Below are 14,366 nucleotides of genomic sequence, written 5' to 3'. Positions count from 1 at the left end.
CCGGGGGTGCCGGAGGACAGAGGAACTTTGTGTCAGAGAAGTGGTGATAACAATGGGGCACCCGCAGAGCGCACTGTAAAACCCTGCCCCAGATCCGAGCGGGGATTGAAGGACGCGAGACATGTCTAACAAGCCCCTGAGAGCGAAGACCAAACAGCACACGCTCGACGAATACGCTAAAACGCCTCCCGGCCCAGACGGAGCCAAAAGCAAGGACAAAACGCAAGCCAAGGAAATGGCCGCCGGGGGTGCGAACCACGAGGTCCTCGCTGCGATCGCAGACCTGAAAGCGACCTGGGAGACCAAGCTCCAGCTCGCTGTGGCTGAACTGAAGACCGCAATGGAACTCCAGGTTGGGGCAGTGCAGGAGGACGTGAACCTCCTAAGGCAGGACGTGCGTACCCTGGCAGAGCGTACAGAGACTTTGGAGAAAGAATTGAGCCCTACCGCGGCAGACTGCGCTGTGCATAAGCGTGAACTCCATGCCCTGGTGCAACGCGTGGGCAACTTGGAGAGTAGGGCGGAGGAGGCAGAAGGGCGCGCCCGGAGGAACAACATTCGTATCGTAGGCCTGCCGGAAGGAACTGAGGGCCACAATCCAACGGAATTTATTGAAAACATGCTACTGCAGGAGATCACGGGAGGCACCCTGTCGCAGGGTTTTGCGGTTGAGAGAGCGCACAGGGCCTTAACTAGGAAGCCACCACCGGGAAACCCGCCCAGGCCAGTGATAGCTAAGATCCTTAATTACCGGGACAGAGAAAGGATCCTTGAACACTTCCGCAAGGGAGGCACAATACAACGAGGAGCGGCGAATATAACGGCCTATCCCGACTACACCCTGCAGGTACAGCGCAGTCGTATGAACTTCGGAGCGGTGAAGAGGAGATTGCGGGAAGCGGGGCTTAAATACATGTTGCTCTATCCGGCCAAACTGAAGGTTTTCTTTCAGAGCAAGCTACTGTTCTTTGTCACCCCGGAGGATGCTATGGAGTGGTTGGATGCACACAACTGCCCTCAGGAGTCAGATGTTCAGACGGCCGGTGGAAAATAAAGGACGAGATAAGTAACGCTGTAGGCCCGGTCGGGTCATGAACATTGGGACTAAATTATAGTCACTGAACTCGCTTGAGAACATGCGCGCGTCAGGGGTTATGAAACGTGGTCCTTGCGTGGACATGGTTGCGAAGATGAGGAGCCACCTGAAGCCACCCTTCACACCCCCTTTTTGTGTTTAGTTTAGTCACTGTTAGTGGGGTGACACCCTGTCGGGTTCTCTATTTGGGTTTCCAAGGAGGACCGAACACAGGGATGCCTGAGATCCAGGGATGGAGCTGGGCAGTGGTTGGGGGTAGGGGTTTGGGGGGGGAGTTTTAGTTTTTGTATGAGCCTGGGGGTGAAACCGGGAGTGGGTGTTCGCAAAGTGGGGAGGGATTACCTCGGATGGGGGGAGGAAACTACTGATAGACCATGGGAGACCTCAGGATATTAACGTGGAACGTTAGGGGGCTTAACAGTTATCTTAAGCGAAATAAAGTCATGTTGTATCTTAAGAGGCAGAAGATAGACGTAGCCCTGCTACAGGAGACACATCTAAAGCGAGAGAAACTGGAGCTGGTAGGGAGGAAGTGGAAGGGAACAGTGGTAGGATCAACGTACTCCGCCTATGCCAGAGGAGTGCTGGTGTGGGTGGCGCCACACGTCCCATTCAAGCTAATTGAGGAGGTTGTGGAGGAGGATGGGAGGTTGGTTATGGTGAGGGGGATGGTAGAGAACAAAGTAGTGTGCATTGTAAACACATACGCGCCTAACCAGGAAACGGCGACATATTTTAGGACGCTGTGCACCAAGCTCAGTGTTGGGATGGGGGGGCACGGTGATATGGGGTGGTGACTTTAATTGCGTGTTGAACCCCAGGGAGGATATGTCGGATGACAAGATGGCTAGGCCCAGTCCGGCGGCTAGGGTATTGCAGACGCTGCTGGCGGATTTTGGCCTAGTTGATGTGTGGAGAGCGAAACACCCGAGCGCGAGACAATACTCGCACTATTCGGCTCCGCATCTACTGCACACGAGGCTTGATTACTTTTTCACTACGCCAGACATAGTCGCGGAGTGCGACCATATAGACTACAGGGCGAGGGTCCTCTCTGACCACTCACCCCTGGTCATGCGATGGCAACTGTATTCCCCACGAGCGCGTATTCCAACATGGCGCCTAAGGGCGGAGGCGCTCAAAGACCCCGCCTTCAGAGAGGATATTAGGGAAGAGATAACTGCTTATTTTGAGGTGAATAAAGGGAGCGTTAAGTCGGCTGGCACCTTATGGGAGGCCTTTAAGGTCGTAATGCGGGGGATCGCCATTGCGAAGTCTAAGGGATTGATGGGGGGAGTCCTGGCGGAGTTGCATAGAGCTGAGACTGCGCTGGAGGAGGAGTTGAAAGGTGGTGGGACAGATGCGGAGGCGGTCTCCAAATTGCAACAAGAGTGTGCGGAACATTGGGACAGGCTCTGTAATTTGAACTATAGAAAGTATATTGAAAGACTGCATGCGGGGGGAGATAAAACGGGCCGACTCTTAGCTTGGTTGTACAAGAGTGAGACCCCACGATCCCCGATCAGAATGGTAACCAATGAAAAGGGGGAGGAGGCAGACACCCAAGAAGGCGTGAACAGGGCATTCGTGGAATACTATAAGGTCTTATACGAAGATTGCGAGGGGGGCAGCCAGGAGGAGATAGACGAGGTGCTGGAAGATGTAGGCTTGCCCAAGGTCAGCGATGAGGAGCGAGAGGAGCTGGATGCTCCGATCACCCTGGAAGAGCTGAAGGAGATTGTGAGACAGTTGCCCACTAGTAAGGCCCCAGGGGCAGATGGGTTCCCCAGTGAATTTTATAAAGTTTATGCAGAGGAAGTGCTCCCGCCCATGTTGGAAATGCTCAACGAAGCGTATGAGATGGGACGGTTGCCGGAGTCACTTAGGGAGGCGATTATAATACCGCTCCCCAAGCCAAATAAACCGGGACATGATTGTGGCTCCTACAGGCCCCTGTCGATGCTGAACCAAGATAGTAAGATCCTGACAGCTGTCCTGGCTACTAGAATGCATAGAGTGATCGGCAAGTTGATCCACCCTGACCAGACGGGCTATGTCCCCAATAGGAACATCACTCACAACCACAGGCGCCTCCACAGGGTGGTCGAGTGGGGTGGTGGTGAGGACGGCGAAATGGCGATAGTAGCATTGGACGCGGTTAAGGCGTTCGACTCTGTTCGGTGGCCTTGGCTGCTAGCGGCTCTGAAAGGGTACGGGATGGGACCAGGTTATGTTAGGTGGGCCGAGATGTTATACAGTGCACCACTGGCCAGGGTCCGTACGGGCGCAGTGGTGTCAGAGAGATGGCAGTTGGGCAGAGGCACTAGGCAGGGGTGTCCTTGGTCCCCAATGTTGTACATCCTGGCCCTAGAACCCTTAGCGATTTACCTCCGGCAGCAATATGACCCGGTTGGCATTGATGTGAGAGGAGAGTGTCACCTCATATCCCTGTATGCAGATGATATGCTGTTATACCTAAGATACCCAGAAGAAAATTTGCAGTATGTCTTAGAGGTGATGGGGAGGTATGCCTGGTTGTCCGGTATAGCGGTAAACCCTCAGAAATCCATTCTATTTCCGCTGGGGGGCTATGTGGGGACTCCAGTGGAGAGGTTGCCAGTGTTGCAGATCCCGTGGGCGACGAGATCCTTTAGATACTTGGGGATTGATGTGTATCATACGACCGTGGAAGAGCACAAGCATAACACCGAACTTGCTGTGGGGAAGATCGAGAAATGTATGAGGTTCTGGGAAAGATTACCACTAGCGATGATGGGCCGAGGAGCCATGCTTAAAATGGTAGTGCTGCCCAGGCTTCTGCATTATTTTAACAACATCCCCTACATGATTCCTAAGAAGTTTTTTGTGAGGCTACATAGTGTTTGCAGAGAATTCCTGTGGCACGGCATGCGCAACAGAGTCGCACTGTGGAAGCTACAGAACTTCTATGAGAAGGGCGGAATCAAGCTGCCGAACTTTGAGGCATATTATGTGGCAGCGCAGCTACAATATGTGTCCAGGTGGCTCTCTGATGAAGAGACCCCTGAACACAGGCTGTTTGGGAAGGATTGCTCCCCTTTTTACTTGCGAGAGGTGATCTGGGTGGCTAATGCATGCATGAGGGAGCGGCCTAGTATGCTAGCTTTGGGACGGAACATGTGGAAACGGGCCTGCCGGATGATGGGCAACCCTTCGCCGTGTGTGTTGCAGTTCCCATTGGTCGCACTGGCGAAGGGAGACGGGCAGCTCAGGGCAACCATTCGGATATACTGGGAGTCAGTGGGGTTGGTCACCATGGGAGATATTTGGCAGGATGGGACCATCTTGGAGTTCGAAGAATTAGAGGCAGGGTCGGGACTGCACAGGGGTCAATATATGACATATCACAGGATAGTGCAGGAGATCCGGAATAGGTGGCCCGAAACTACCCTGGCCGATGAACCGGATGTCCCGGTGGAGATACTATATGACACATCGGAGGGCGGGCATGAGGTCTCTAGGTTGTACGAGATGTTGATGACGAAGGCTGGGAGCGATTTAGAGCACTTGAGACTGGAATGGGAAACGGAGATGGGGGCCCCGATGGCAGATGGGTTGTGGGAGCGAGCCCTTGGGTATCATAAAAAAGTATCGAGAAATGCCAGGTTTAAGCAAATACAGCTTTATATAACGCACAGAGCATACCTGACCCCTTTGAGAATATCCAAATTTCGGGGTGTTGGACGCCAGGCGTGCCCCAAGTGCGACGAGGAGAATGCAGACATGATACACATGTTTTGGGCGTGCCCAGTAATTGCAAGCTATTGGGGTGAAGTGGCGCAGAAGCTGGCAGGAAAGGGTGTTACGCTCAAAGTGGATTCAGCCTGGGCCTGCTTACTGGGGGGATATCCCAGAGCGCGTAAACTTAGACATGTCGATAAATTGAAAGATCTGGCTTATGTGCTTGCTAAACGTAGGATTGCCATGGGTTGGAAGGAGTGTCATAAGCCACGAACGGAGGTCTGGTGGAGGGATCTCCAAAAATGGGCGGAGGCCGAGACGGCTGTGTGGCGAGATGCCAGTATCGCAGGGGAGGACTAGGAAATGTGCTCTCTCGCGGCATGGAAACTGTTGATAGCTGAACTGTTTGGAACGGGGTCAGCTTCAATTGACTCTGAGAGTGATGACGCCCCCTCGCCCACAGCGGATACCAAAGGCGAACACCATACAGGCTCATAGGGGGGAGGGATGGGGATTGCAGTGTTGTTTGTTGTTAAACGTGTTTATTTATGTTTAAGTTGTAATGTTGTGTGGTTTATATATATAAAATAAAAATATATTTAAAAAAAAAAAATCCATGCCAGACCCATGCTGGAGAACAACAGTTACAGGTAAGTAACTTATTCCTTCTGCTGTGCTCTGAGCCATAATGGACATTTTCTCCAGGCCTCAGTGGAAACTGCACTTAATGCAGACTCTTAACATTGCTCGTATTATTTCATTGGTAAACAGTTTTTCAGCACTGCTCGTTGCTTATGTTAGTCTGCATTGCTTCAAGGACACGTTTGGAAGAAGATGCTAGAATGAGCCGGTGCCAGCTGGTACCTAATAACTTTACCATGGATGTTGTCAAAGCTGTAGATGAGTTAGAGTTTTTGATGCTTCCTTGAGAAAGGGAAGAGTTCAAACCTTGAGGTTACTGTGGGTCACTCCGGCCGGGGGCCCATGGCAGCTGCCAACGAGTAGAACTACGAGAACCAGAAGGTGCCACCCCGCATTTGCAGAGGGCTTAAAACAAGGGGCACCGAGGCGGTCAGGTAGAAAGCTTCACTTGGAGGATAGACGCATCGCTCCAGGCCCGTTGATGCTGAGATCTCTCTGCATGACTGTTTGGGAGCTTTTCAGTGACTTCTGGCGAGATAAGGGTATGCCTTGCAGCTGTGTCAACAGTGATTTATTTTATTTAGACTTTTTATATTCATTTATTTACCTATTATTCTTGCTGAATTTATTTATTCATGTATGCCTTTTGTGAATAAATAGGCCGTAAAGAGCCATTTCACAGCCTAGCTGAGTGTTTGTATGAATAATTGCCCTCCTGCGTCCAAAGTTTTCATTTAGTGTAATAGGGAGAAAAAAAATATATCCTGCACTTTGTGAAAGCGGAACATCTGGGCACTGAAAACGTCTTGGTCTCTGTGGTTGGCTGACCTGGGTGGAGAGGGAGCACTGATTCTGCTGCTTTTGACACTATTGACCACTCCCTCCTGTTGGCCTGCCTGACCTCAGTGGGACTTTCTGGTCCTGTATTATCCTGATTTGCCTCCTTCCTGACTGATGGGTGTCAATCTCTTTCTCTTCCTCCTTTTCGCTCTCCTTCCCGCTCCCTCTTTTGTGGGGTTCCTCAAGGCTGTGCCTTGTCACCTATGCTATTTAACATCTACATGCAGCCTCTGGTTGGTCTCATTCACTCGCACGGCCTCCGCGGTTACTCCTTTGCCGCCGACACCTGGATTATTGTACGGCTTAACCTCAACCAATCTGAGGTGTTGTGCTTTAGGGAGTCTCTGGCCGCAGTGGTTTGTTGGATGAGTAGCAACTGGCTTAAGTTGAATGGAGACAAGATAGAGCTTGTGGTGGTGGATTCCCTTTACACTTATTCTTTGTGGACTCCTTCTTGCTGGCCATCTGGTTTGGGTTCTTTCCCTACACGGGTGACGGTTGTGAAAGATTTAGGGTTTAAGATGGTCAAGCCGACCACTTTCATCTGAAGGTTCTCTGCAGAGTGTTGCCCTTTCTGTCATCACATCTTCGTGCCTTGGCCGTTGCTTCTCTTATTTGAAGTTGCATCGACTGTTGCAACTCACTTTTCTTGGCTCAACCTCTCTATCTCATGCGCCGACTGCAACTTCTTCAAAATCTGGCTGCTCTGGTTGCTATTGGTTCTCCATCTGGTGCTCATGCTTCCCCGGTGCTCTGCTCCCTTCACTGGCTCCATGTCATAAAAAGGGTCGAATTTAAGTCCCTAGGCCTAGTTCACCAAGCATGTTCTATGGCTAGGGGACTGAGTTTCTGCGGGATAGGTTTGTTCCTTACATCCCTGGGCATCTTCTTTGCTCTCCGGACGCTTGCTTGATTATTGGTTCCTTGATTTCAGTTATCTAGGACTGGATGGCGGGCCTTCTCTGTTGTAGCTGCTAAATTGTGGAATGCCCTGCAGCTTTCTCTCGGGGGTACCGAGAATCAATGAGTTGTTTTAGATGTCAGGATGTTGTTCTTTAGTGGTACTTGTGTTCCTAGCGCCAAGATGCCTTTGGGTGAATGTAGGCTATACAAATATATAGAACATAACTCCCATCCCCATTTAAGCTGCAATGGGGTGCTGGAAAGAATTTGCGGTATGAACGGTGCTTGCTCAGGTGCACGCCACATAATGTCCTAGCTGACCATGGGAATCATTCCGTTTACTGGAACCGCTATACTGCCTTCGATCGCTTTAATATTTCCTGTCCCAATTTATGGGATGTGAGGAATCCGAGGACATCCTCACTCCTTTCCCTAAGATTGCCTCTTCCCAGGTGGCTTGGGAAAGGCCAAAGCTACCTGATCCTGACTCTGGGGTGGCTCTGTGAGGAAGGCGGCCTTGGTAAGGGCAGTGAGGAAACCTCATACAGGGTATCCCCGTTTTCCCTTCCAAGATGACCCTTCAATCCTCCAAACCTTTGCTGGCTACTGTAAGTCAGACTACTATTTTCCCTTTGACATTCACTCATACACACACCCCTTTAGTACTGGGATGAGGAAGAAGCAACAAAAAAGAGACAAGACTCTGGAACCAACAGTATGTGGTTTAGTAGGCAGAGAGCCAATCCGCTCAGCAGGATGTTTAAATCCCAGCAATGCAGGAAGAGCAGTGTCGTCTATGGGTGTGGATGCAAAAGGACCAAACCTCCCTGGGAAGCCGTGACGAGGGTAGAGGGAGTGTCGGTGTGGTGGAGCCAGGAGGCTCACCAGTGAGAGCCGTGGAAAGAAAGCACGCAGGCTGCGAGAATGCCGAGAGCAGAGGAGAAGCTCCAGGGCTTTTGCAGGTGCGGGCAGCCAGACGAAGCTGACGAGAGCCCTTAACCGAGACAATGCGAGAAGGGGAGACCGCGAAATCAGAGGAAGCAGTTGTAAGCGAAAGCAAAGCAGACTTCGCCGTAGACGTTGCTACAGTCATCTGCGAGAGAAACCAAAGGCGCTAGGATAGACCAGTGAATCCCATGAACAGGGAAAGAGATGCCCGAGCATATTGGAGGTACTTTATAAATCTGAACTCTTGCTTCTGGCATTTGAATTACATGATGTTTTTGATAGACCAGATAGTTTACAAATCTGCATATTTAATATAGGACTCGGAGTATTACAGGTCCAGAATATTGCTAAGCCATTGAAGCTCATGATCTCCAAATCTTTCCCATAGGGATTATGTGATGCATTTGAAGAATATTATGCACTGAAGATCATTTTAAGTTTTTGATTTCACTATATGTTTGTATTAATAATGTATTTTGTTTAAATTGTTTTTCTGTTTTTTTCTCAATACAAATAATGCACATTTACAGCCCCTGATGTGTGTTTTTTCTTTTTCCTTTCTGGGGTAATTTCACAGGCTATTTACTTAGGGATTTAGTCCATTAGTATCAGTGTGAATGGTTCCCCAATTAACTTTATATGTGTTGTTAATGACAACAATTGGAGTGAACCTTCAGAGTAGCCAACATGGTGCATGCAATACAGGAGATTAGAGGTGCCTGGTCACCGGTGCTGTTTTACTCCTCATAAGGGATGGGGGTGGGGGTGAGAGTGACTGGGAGAGCGTGGGAAAGTGCTGGGTCCCTGCATCCTGGTGGCATCATGCTGGTAAGGGTGAAGTGTGTTCAGATCAAAAATGGGGTACCTCTGGGCCTTGTGGGGCGATGGAGGAGGTCTGATCAGGTAAAGGCAGCCAGTGCTGTTAAAGAGAAAAGGAGGATCAGCACACTGGTCTGCCAGAAGGGAACAGAAACTGACAATGAAGCCACAGCGTGTAGCTGTGCAATAGCAGGACCGTACCTGGTGGAATTGGTGTGCAGGAGCACCCATCAGCGTTTTCCAGGAACTCAGGGGAGTAAAACTGCTCCCAAACGCGTACGGACACAAAAAGTGCCCTATCGCCTGTTAAAACAAGCGAGCAGCGTGTCTGTGTGACGTGGGCGGCCGTCAAGGCAACGCCCGTAGGATGCAGTGTTGTGCTGAGGGATGCAGGGAGCCCAACCGCCTCTCGAAATAGCGAGAGAGCGCGCGGGCCGCTTGTTGTGCTTGCAGCTACAGGATGTGCGCAACCGCCTCTCGAAACTTCGGGAGAGCGCTTGTTAACAGCAGGAGCTGTACAGGGTCATCAGAGTATGTTAATAAACACAGGATGAGCATGAAGGGTGGGGGGGCAAGGGACGGAAAGAGTGAGGGAAGGGCAGAAGACCCCAATGAGGGGATGGCCCCTGGGGGAGTCGAGGCACCACCTAGGGCCCACAGGTGGATGCCCCCCAGGCTGGCTCAGTGGCTAGGATCGGCTGGGTCCAAAGGCGGAGGGGCGTAAGGCAGGAGCTTATTGATAAGTCAAGGCTTAAGTGATGGAGGCTACCAGGAGAGGGCCAAGGAAAAAATGTCAAAAAATGGCAAGGTAGGCAACTCAAAGGATCAGATCAGGAGAGCAACAAGAAGGAAAGACAGAGGACCCAGGAAGGGGGGTGGCCTCTGGGGGTCAGGGCACCACCTAGGGCCCTCAGACTGACTCAGTGGCTAGGATCAGGGTGCTAGGAGGCTGGGCTGATGCCAAAGGCGGGGGGGGGCATTGGGCAGCCAAGTGACAGGAGCCTATTGATAGGTCAAGGCTTGGGCGATGGAGGCTACCAGGAGGGGGCCAAGGAAAAAATAGTATAGCCAAAATAAAGAAAGGTACATCAAAAAGTATCAGATCAAGGAGAGCAACAAGATAAAAAAACAGGGGGCCAAAAGGCTCAAAAAAGGATCAAAGAGGTCAAAAAGATCCAAAAAACGGGTGGGGGGGGGGGGGTCGGCAAAATAGGGCCAGGATGGACCTTTGTGAGCACAGCAAGATCGTGCCACTGGATGTTTTCATTGAGGCTTTTGGAACAGGTGTTCAGTCTGAAAATCCATTGCTGTTCTCGTCTAAAGAGGATGTTGTTGAAGTTGCCCCCTCTAGCAGGCGTTGTGATCCTCTCTATGATGGTCCATTTGAAGGTGTCTGCCGTATGTCCTTCGCCTGAAAAATGTTGTACTAGCGGTGCTGTCAGCTTGTTGGTGCATATGCACGAGCGATGCTCGATCATCCGTGTGCGGACTGCCCTCATTGTTATGCCTACGTATCTCAGGTTGCACGGGCATGTGATCATGTAGATGGCTCCCTTGGAGTTGCAGTTAGTAAATGTGGTCTGTCTCCACGGGGTCTGCCATCCGATGTCTATCTTGGTGGTTCTTGCTCTCTGGCCACACATGGAACAGTTGCCGCAGGGGGCATGGCCTATGGCCGGTGTAGTGCTCCAGAGGGTAGGTTGGATTGGTCCCCTTGCGGGTGTGCTCTGTGTCAAGGTTTTGACTACTTTGTCTCTTATGTTGGATCTTCTTTTTAGAGCGAACCGTGGGACTGGTATGTCCGTGTCCCCTGTGTTGAGGATCGGCCATAGTCTTTTTACTCTTTTTATTTTGTTCAGAAGGGGCGAATAGCTGAATACTGCTGTAAACCCTGTGGTGTTATCTTGTTTCATGTTCTTTTGCAGGGTGACAGACCTGGGGATGTTTCTAGCTCTTTTGTAAGTGTCTTTGATGATCCTTGTGGGGTAGCCTCTGTCTGTCAGCTGCGCTTGCAGAAGTCTGGATTGTGAGGTGTAGGCTGGAGTCTTGGTACGCAACCTCCACTATTGCAAGAACTGTCCAAACGGGAGATTGTCTCTTAATGCTTTGGGGTGATAGCTGGAGTAGCAGAGGAGGGAGTTTCTATCTGTACTTTTCTTGTAGATTCATGAGACCGATTTCCTGTCATCGGCCGAGATGGTGAGGTCAAGGAAGTGGGTATTGTGCTTGTCTTTATCCAACGTAAACTGTAGGTGGGGGTTGAGAGAATTGAGCCAAGCATGCAATGCTATTAGGTCTCCTTCCGTCCCTTTGAAAATCACAAAGATGTCATCTATGTATCTTCGCCATACAATCAAGCTGGTAAGGTATGGGTTGGTGTTGGGGTAGATGTGTTTCTGTTCAAACAGATCGACATAGAGGTTAGCAAGGCTGGGGGCAAAGGTTGCCCCCATCGCAGTGCCAGCAGTTTGTTGGCAAAAGGTGTTTTCAAACCGGAAATAGTTTCTGGTGAGTGCAATTTCTGCCAGTTGATGGATGCTCTCATGACCCTTTTGAAACCGGTCGACCCCAGAGGTCATGAGGGCTCTCATGACCCAACACAAATATCCCCAACAAGAGGAATCGGATATTGCTGCACACAATTGCTCTTGCGCACACTTATGGTGAAAGTGTGTACGCTTTTATAAGAGCCTTTTTACACCCCCAGGCCCCCCGGCCTTTTTTACCTTTACCTGTTTCCAGGCTTTTCCAATTATCGAACTGTCACTTGCTCCTTCTTATGCGACCCACGGGCAAGAATAAATTATTGAACACAGAAGAAGGAAGACACACAGTTGACCTGCTCTCAGGTCTTTCCAATTACACCCAGCCAGCCACAGAATCCAATAAAAGTTCTGGACTTTGCTGTTATAAAAACCGAAATTGGATCTGCCCACAGTATCGAAGACTCTCTACAAGATTGAAGATTCAATAAAAATCTTAGCTCATCGTGTGTTGAGTGGTCCTTCAAATCGATTTACGTTGGTCACCAGTAGAATAGCCCTGGGGCAACCCTCCTTTCTATTCTCTGCAAGACAGGCGCCACCACACACGTCACCTAGGGACAGGCCGAGTTGGGTATACATCCCCGGCCCAACTTTCTCTCCCCTCCTCCCCCTCCACTCTTCTTCGAGTGGTCCAGAAACCTGTTCTTTCATCTACATTACATTCGAGTCACCTTTGTTCTACAAAACCGTTGTTTTTGTGATAACACGTTCACCCTGTTAACGGTTAAAAGGATTTCAACGGCTAGCCCGTGATTTGTTTTTTTGTATCTACACTAGCGTACCCTGTTTGTTGTTACATTACCAGGTGAATTCATACAGTGTTATGAATAGGCTGAGTTCAGCGTCTGTTGCCGTTTTATGTTGTGGGGGTTTATGCCAGGAGCATACAACTTCACATGTGATCAGCTGTATTTTGCTGAAAATTGACTTTGCCCTCCATTCTACAACTTGTGGAAGCTAAAGCTTGAACTCAGTTAATTATCTCTGGTGTTAGTTACTTATCTCTGTAGTACTTTGTAATGAGGACAGCAATTCACTCTAAAAGCATTTTGAAGATCTTCTGGTAGAGGTATTACTGAATTAAGAGTATGATTAGAGTATAATTTGCAAGCTCCACATGGAGTGACTGATTTTGTTTGTACAGGGTGGAGTTTAGAACAGAACAGAATGGAATGGGATGCTCTGTAGGCCTTTGCTGCTAAGTGTGATGAGGCTACCTTGGCCGCCTACAGTTCGAATCCTCTTCATCGTGTTCCTTTTTTTCCAGGGTGTCCCTGCAGAAGATGAAGGTGGTGCGACCATCCCCAGATGTTGCCAAGTACACTATGGTGTTCCACACGCGAGATAGCGGCAATGAAGTGAACCGTGACAGGTGAGTCTGACGCACAATGAAACGCTGGCTAGTCCTTGCTAGTTCATGTTCTTACAGATGTTTAATCATTAGTACAGCAACTTACAAAAATCTTTACAACCTTGGCACTGGTTTCTGTATGTTCACTGAAAACCTTTCTTGGGGTACCAGAAACTCTGCTCACAGAGCATTGAAGTACACGGGGGGGAGGAGGAGGGCTGTAGGTGTTTTTTTTTTTTTATCCCACTTTGGGTGAGAATTGAATCCCCCCAATGGGACATTAACTTCTTACCTGGAGTTTTGGGTGATTCTTACATTTACACAGCTATGCCCCTATGGTCTGCGGTATATGCCCTGCGGGTTCATGCACTGTTGCTCCCACCTCCTATGGTTCAAGGACACAATATTGAATCTAGACTGAAAATTGTCAATCTGGCTTGAGCCAGTCACATTTTAATACTAAAACATGTGACTGTGAGCCACGGAGTCCATATAGCTGTACACATCAGTCATTATTCTTTTTCATTTTGTTCAAATCCACTGTACATATTTACACCAATCAAAAAGTATGACAGCAATCTCTAATTGGTGAGTCCAATTTGGTATCCATCCAGAAGTTCTATGGGAATTTGAATGGGATTTCCAATTTTTGGGACACATCTATTACTCAATCCACATCATCCTACCTACCCAAGATCAACTTGGACAAAACATTTTTTGGCAATCGGCAAAAGCAGCCATTCACAGGACAAACAAGACTCGACACAGCAACCCCCTCCTCCCCCATCTCCTCCATTCACCTATTTTTATACCGGAAAGCACACATTCCTTTCAGTGAAGAGAAAGGTTTCAGACGCAGCATGATACTAACAAGCAACAATGTTTTGGGAGAATGCACAGTTTCTCAGTTTACAGGTCTTAATAATAATTTAGCAATGAACCAAAGGTATCTGAGCACTGCTTATTATTACCCACGGTGTGTGGTGCTCATTTATCAACCTCAGAAGGATGAAAGGCTGAGTTTGGCCCTACTGGGATTCGCACCTACGTCAACAGGCCCTGCATGGATGTCAAAGCGAGCGCTCTACTCGCTGTGCTATCGGACCAGCTTTGTCTTGGGTAGAGGCTGCGTTCTTTCGCTCAGGAAAGCATTTTCAGGATGGAAGACGAACAGTGATACATTTGGGTCTTACGGAGCAAGCTGCTTCTATGATTCATACACAGCTCGGGGCATGCAAGCCCACTTCCTATGACAACTTATATGTACTAAAGCTGCCTTGCCGATGAAAGCAAGACTCTAAAACACACTTCTTTATGCCAAAAGGGAAACGCGCCTGAGGCGAGAACTGTGGAAGCGAGCATCTGTAAGTATTATGCGATAAGCCTTTGAAATTAGTCATGCGCACTAGAACATAGGGCTCACAATAAGGGCAATAAGGCACTTGTTAAGCCTGGCAGTTAGCTTTGGCTGTGCATTATTATAAGGCAGCAAATTGACCAA

At 49.4% G+C, this 14,366-nt stretch overlaps 1 protein-coding gene across 1 annotated transcript in view; it reads left to right on the top strand.

Moving 5' to 3' along the window:
• The window catches only part of B4GALT4 (beta-1,4-galactosyltransferase 4), a 316,340-nt gene that overhangs the window by 264,791 nt on the left and 37,183 nt on the right, over positions 1-14,366 (top strand). Inside the window, exon 6 of the mRNA XM_069635928.1 lies at positions 12,782-12,886. Coding sequence (XP_069492029.1) covers positions 12,782-12,886 — 105 coding nt within the window. The remainder of the gene's footprint in view (positions 1-12,781; positions 12,887-14,366) is intronic.

Source organism: Ambystoma mexicanum, chromosome 7p, assembly GCF_040938575.1.
Source record: "Ambystoma mexicanum isolate Mex_15411 chromosome 7p, UKY_AmexF1_1, whole genome shotgun sequence".
Classification (NCBI taxonomy): domain Eukaryota; kingdom Metazoa; phylum Chordata; class Amphibia; order Caudata; family Ambystomatidae; genus Ambystoma; species Ambystoma mexicanum.
This window is presented reverse-complemented; position numbering and strand designations above follow the sequence as displayed.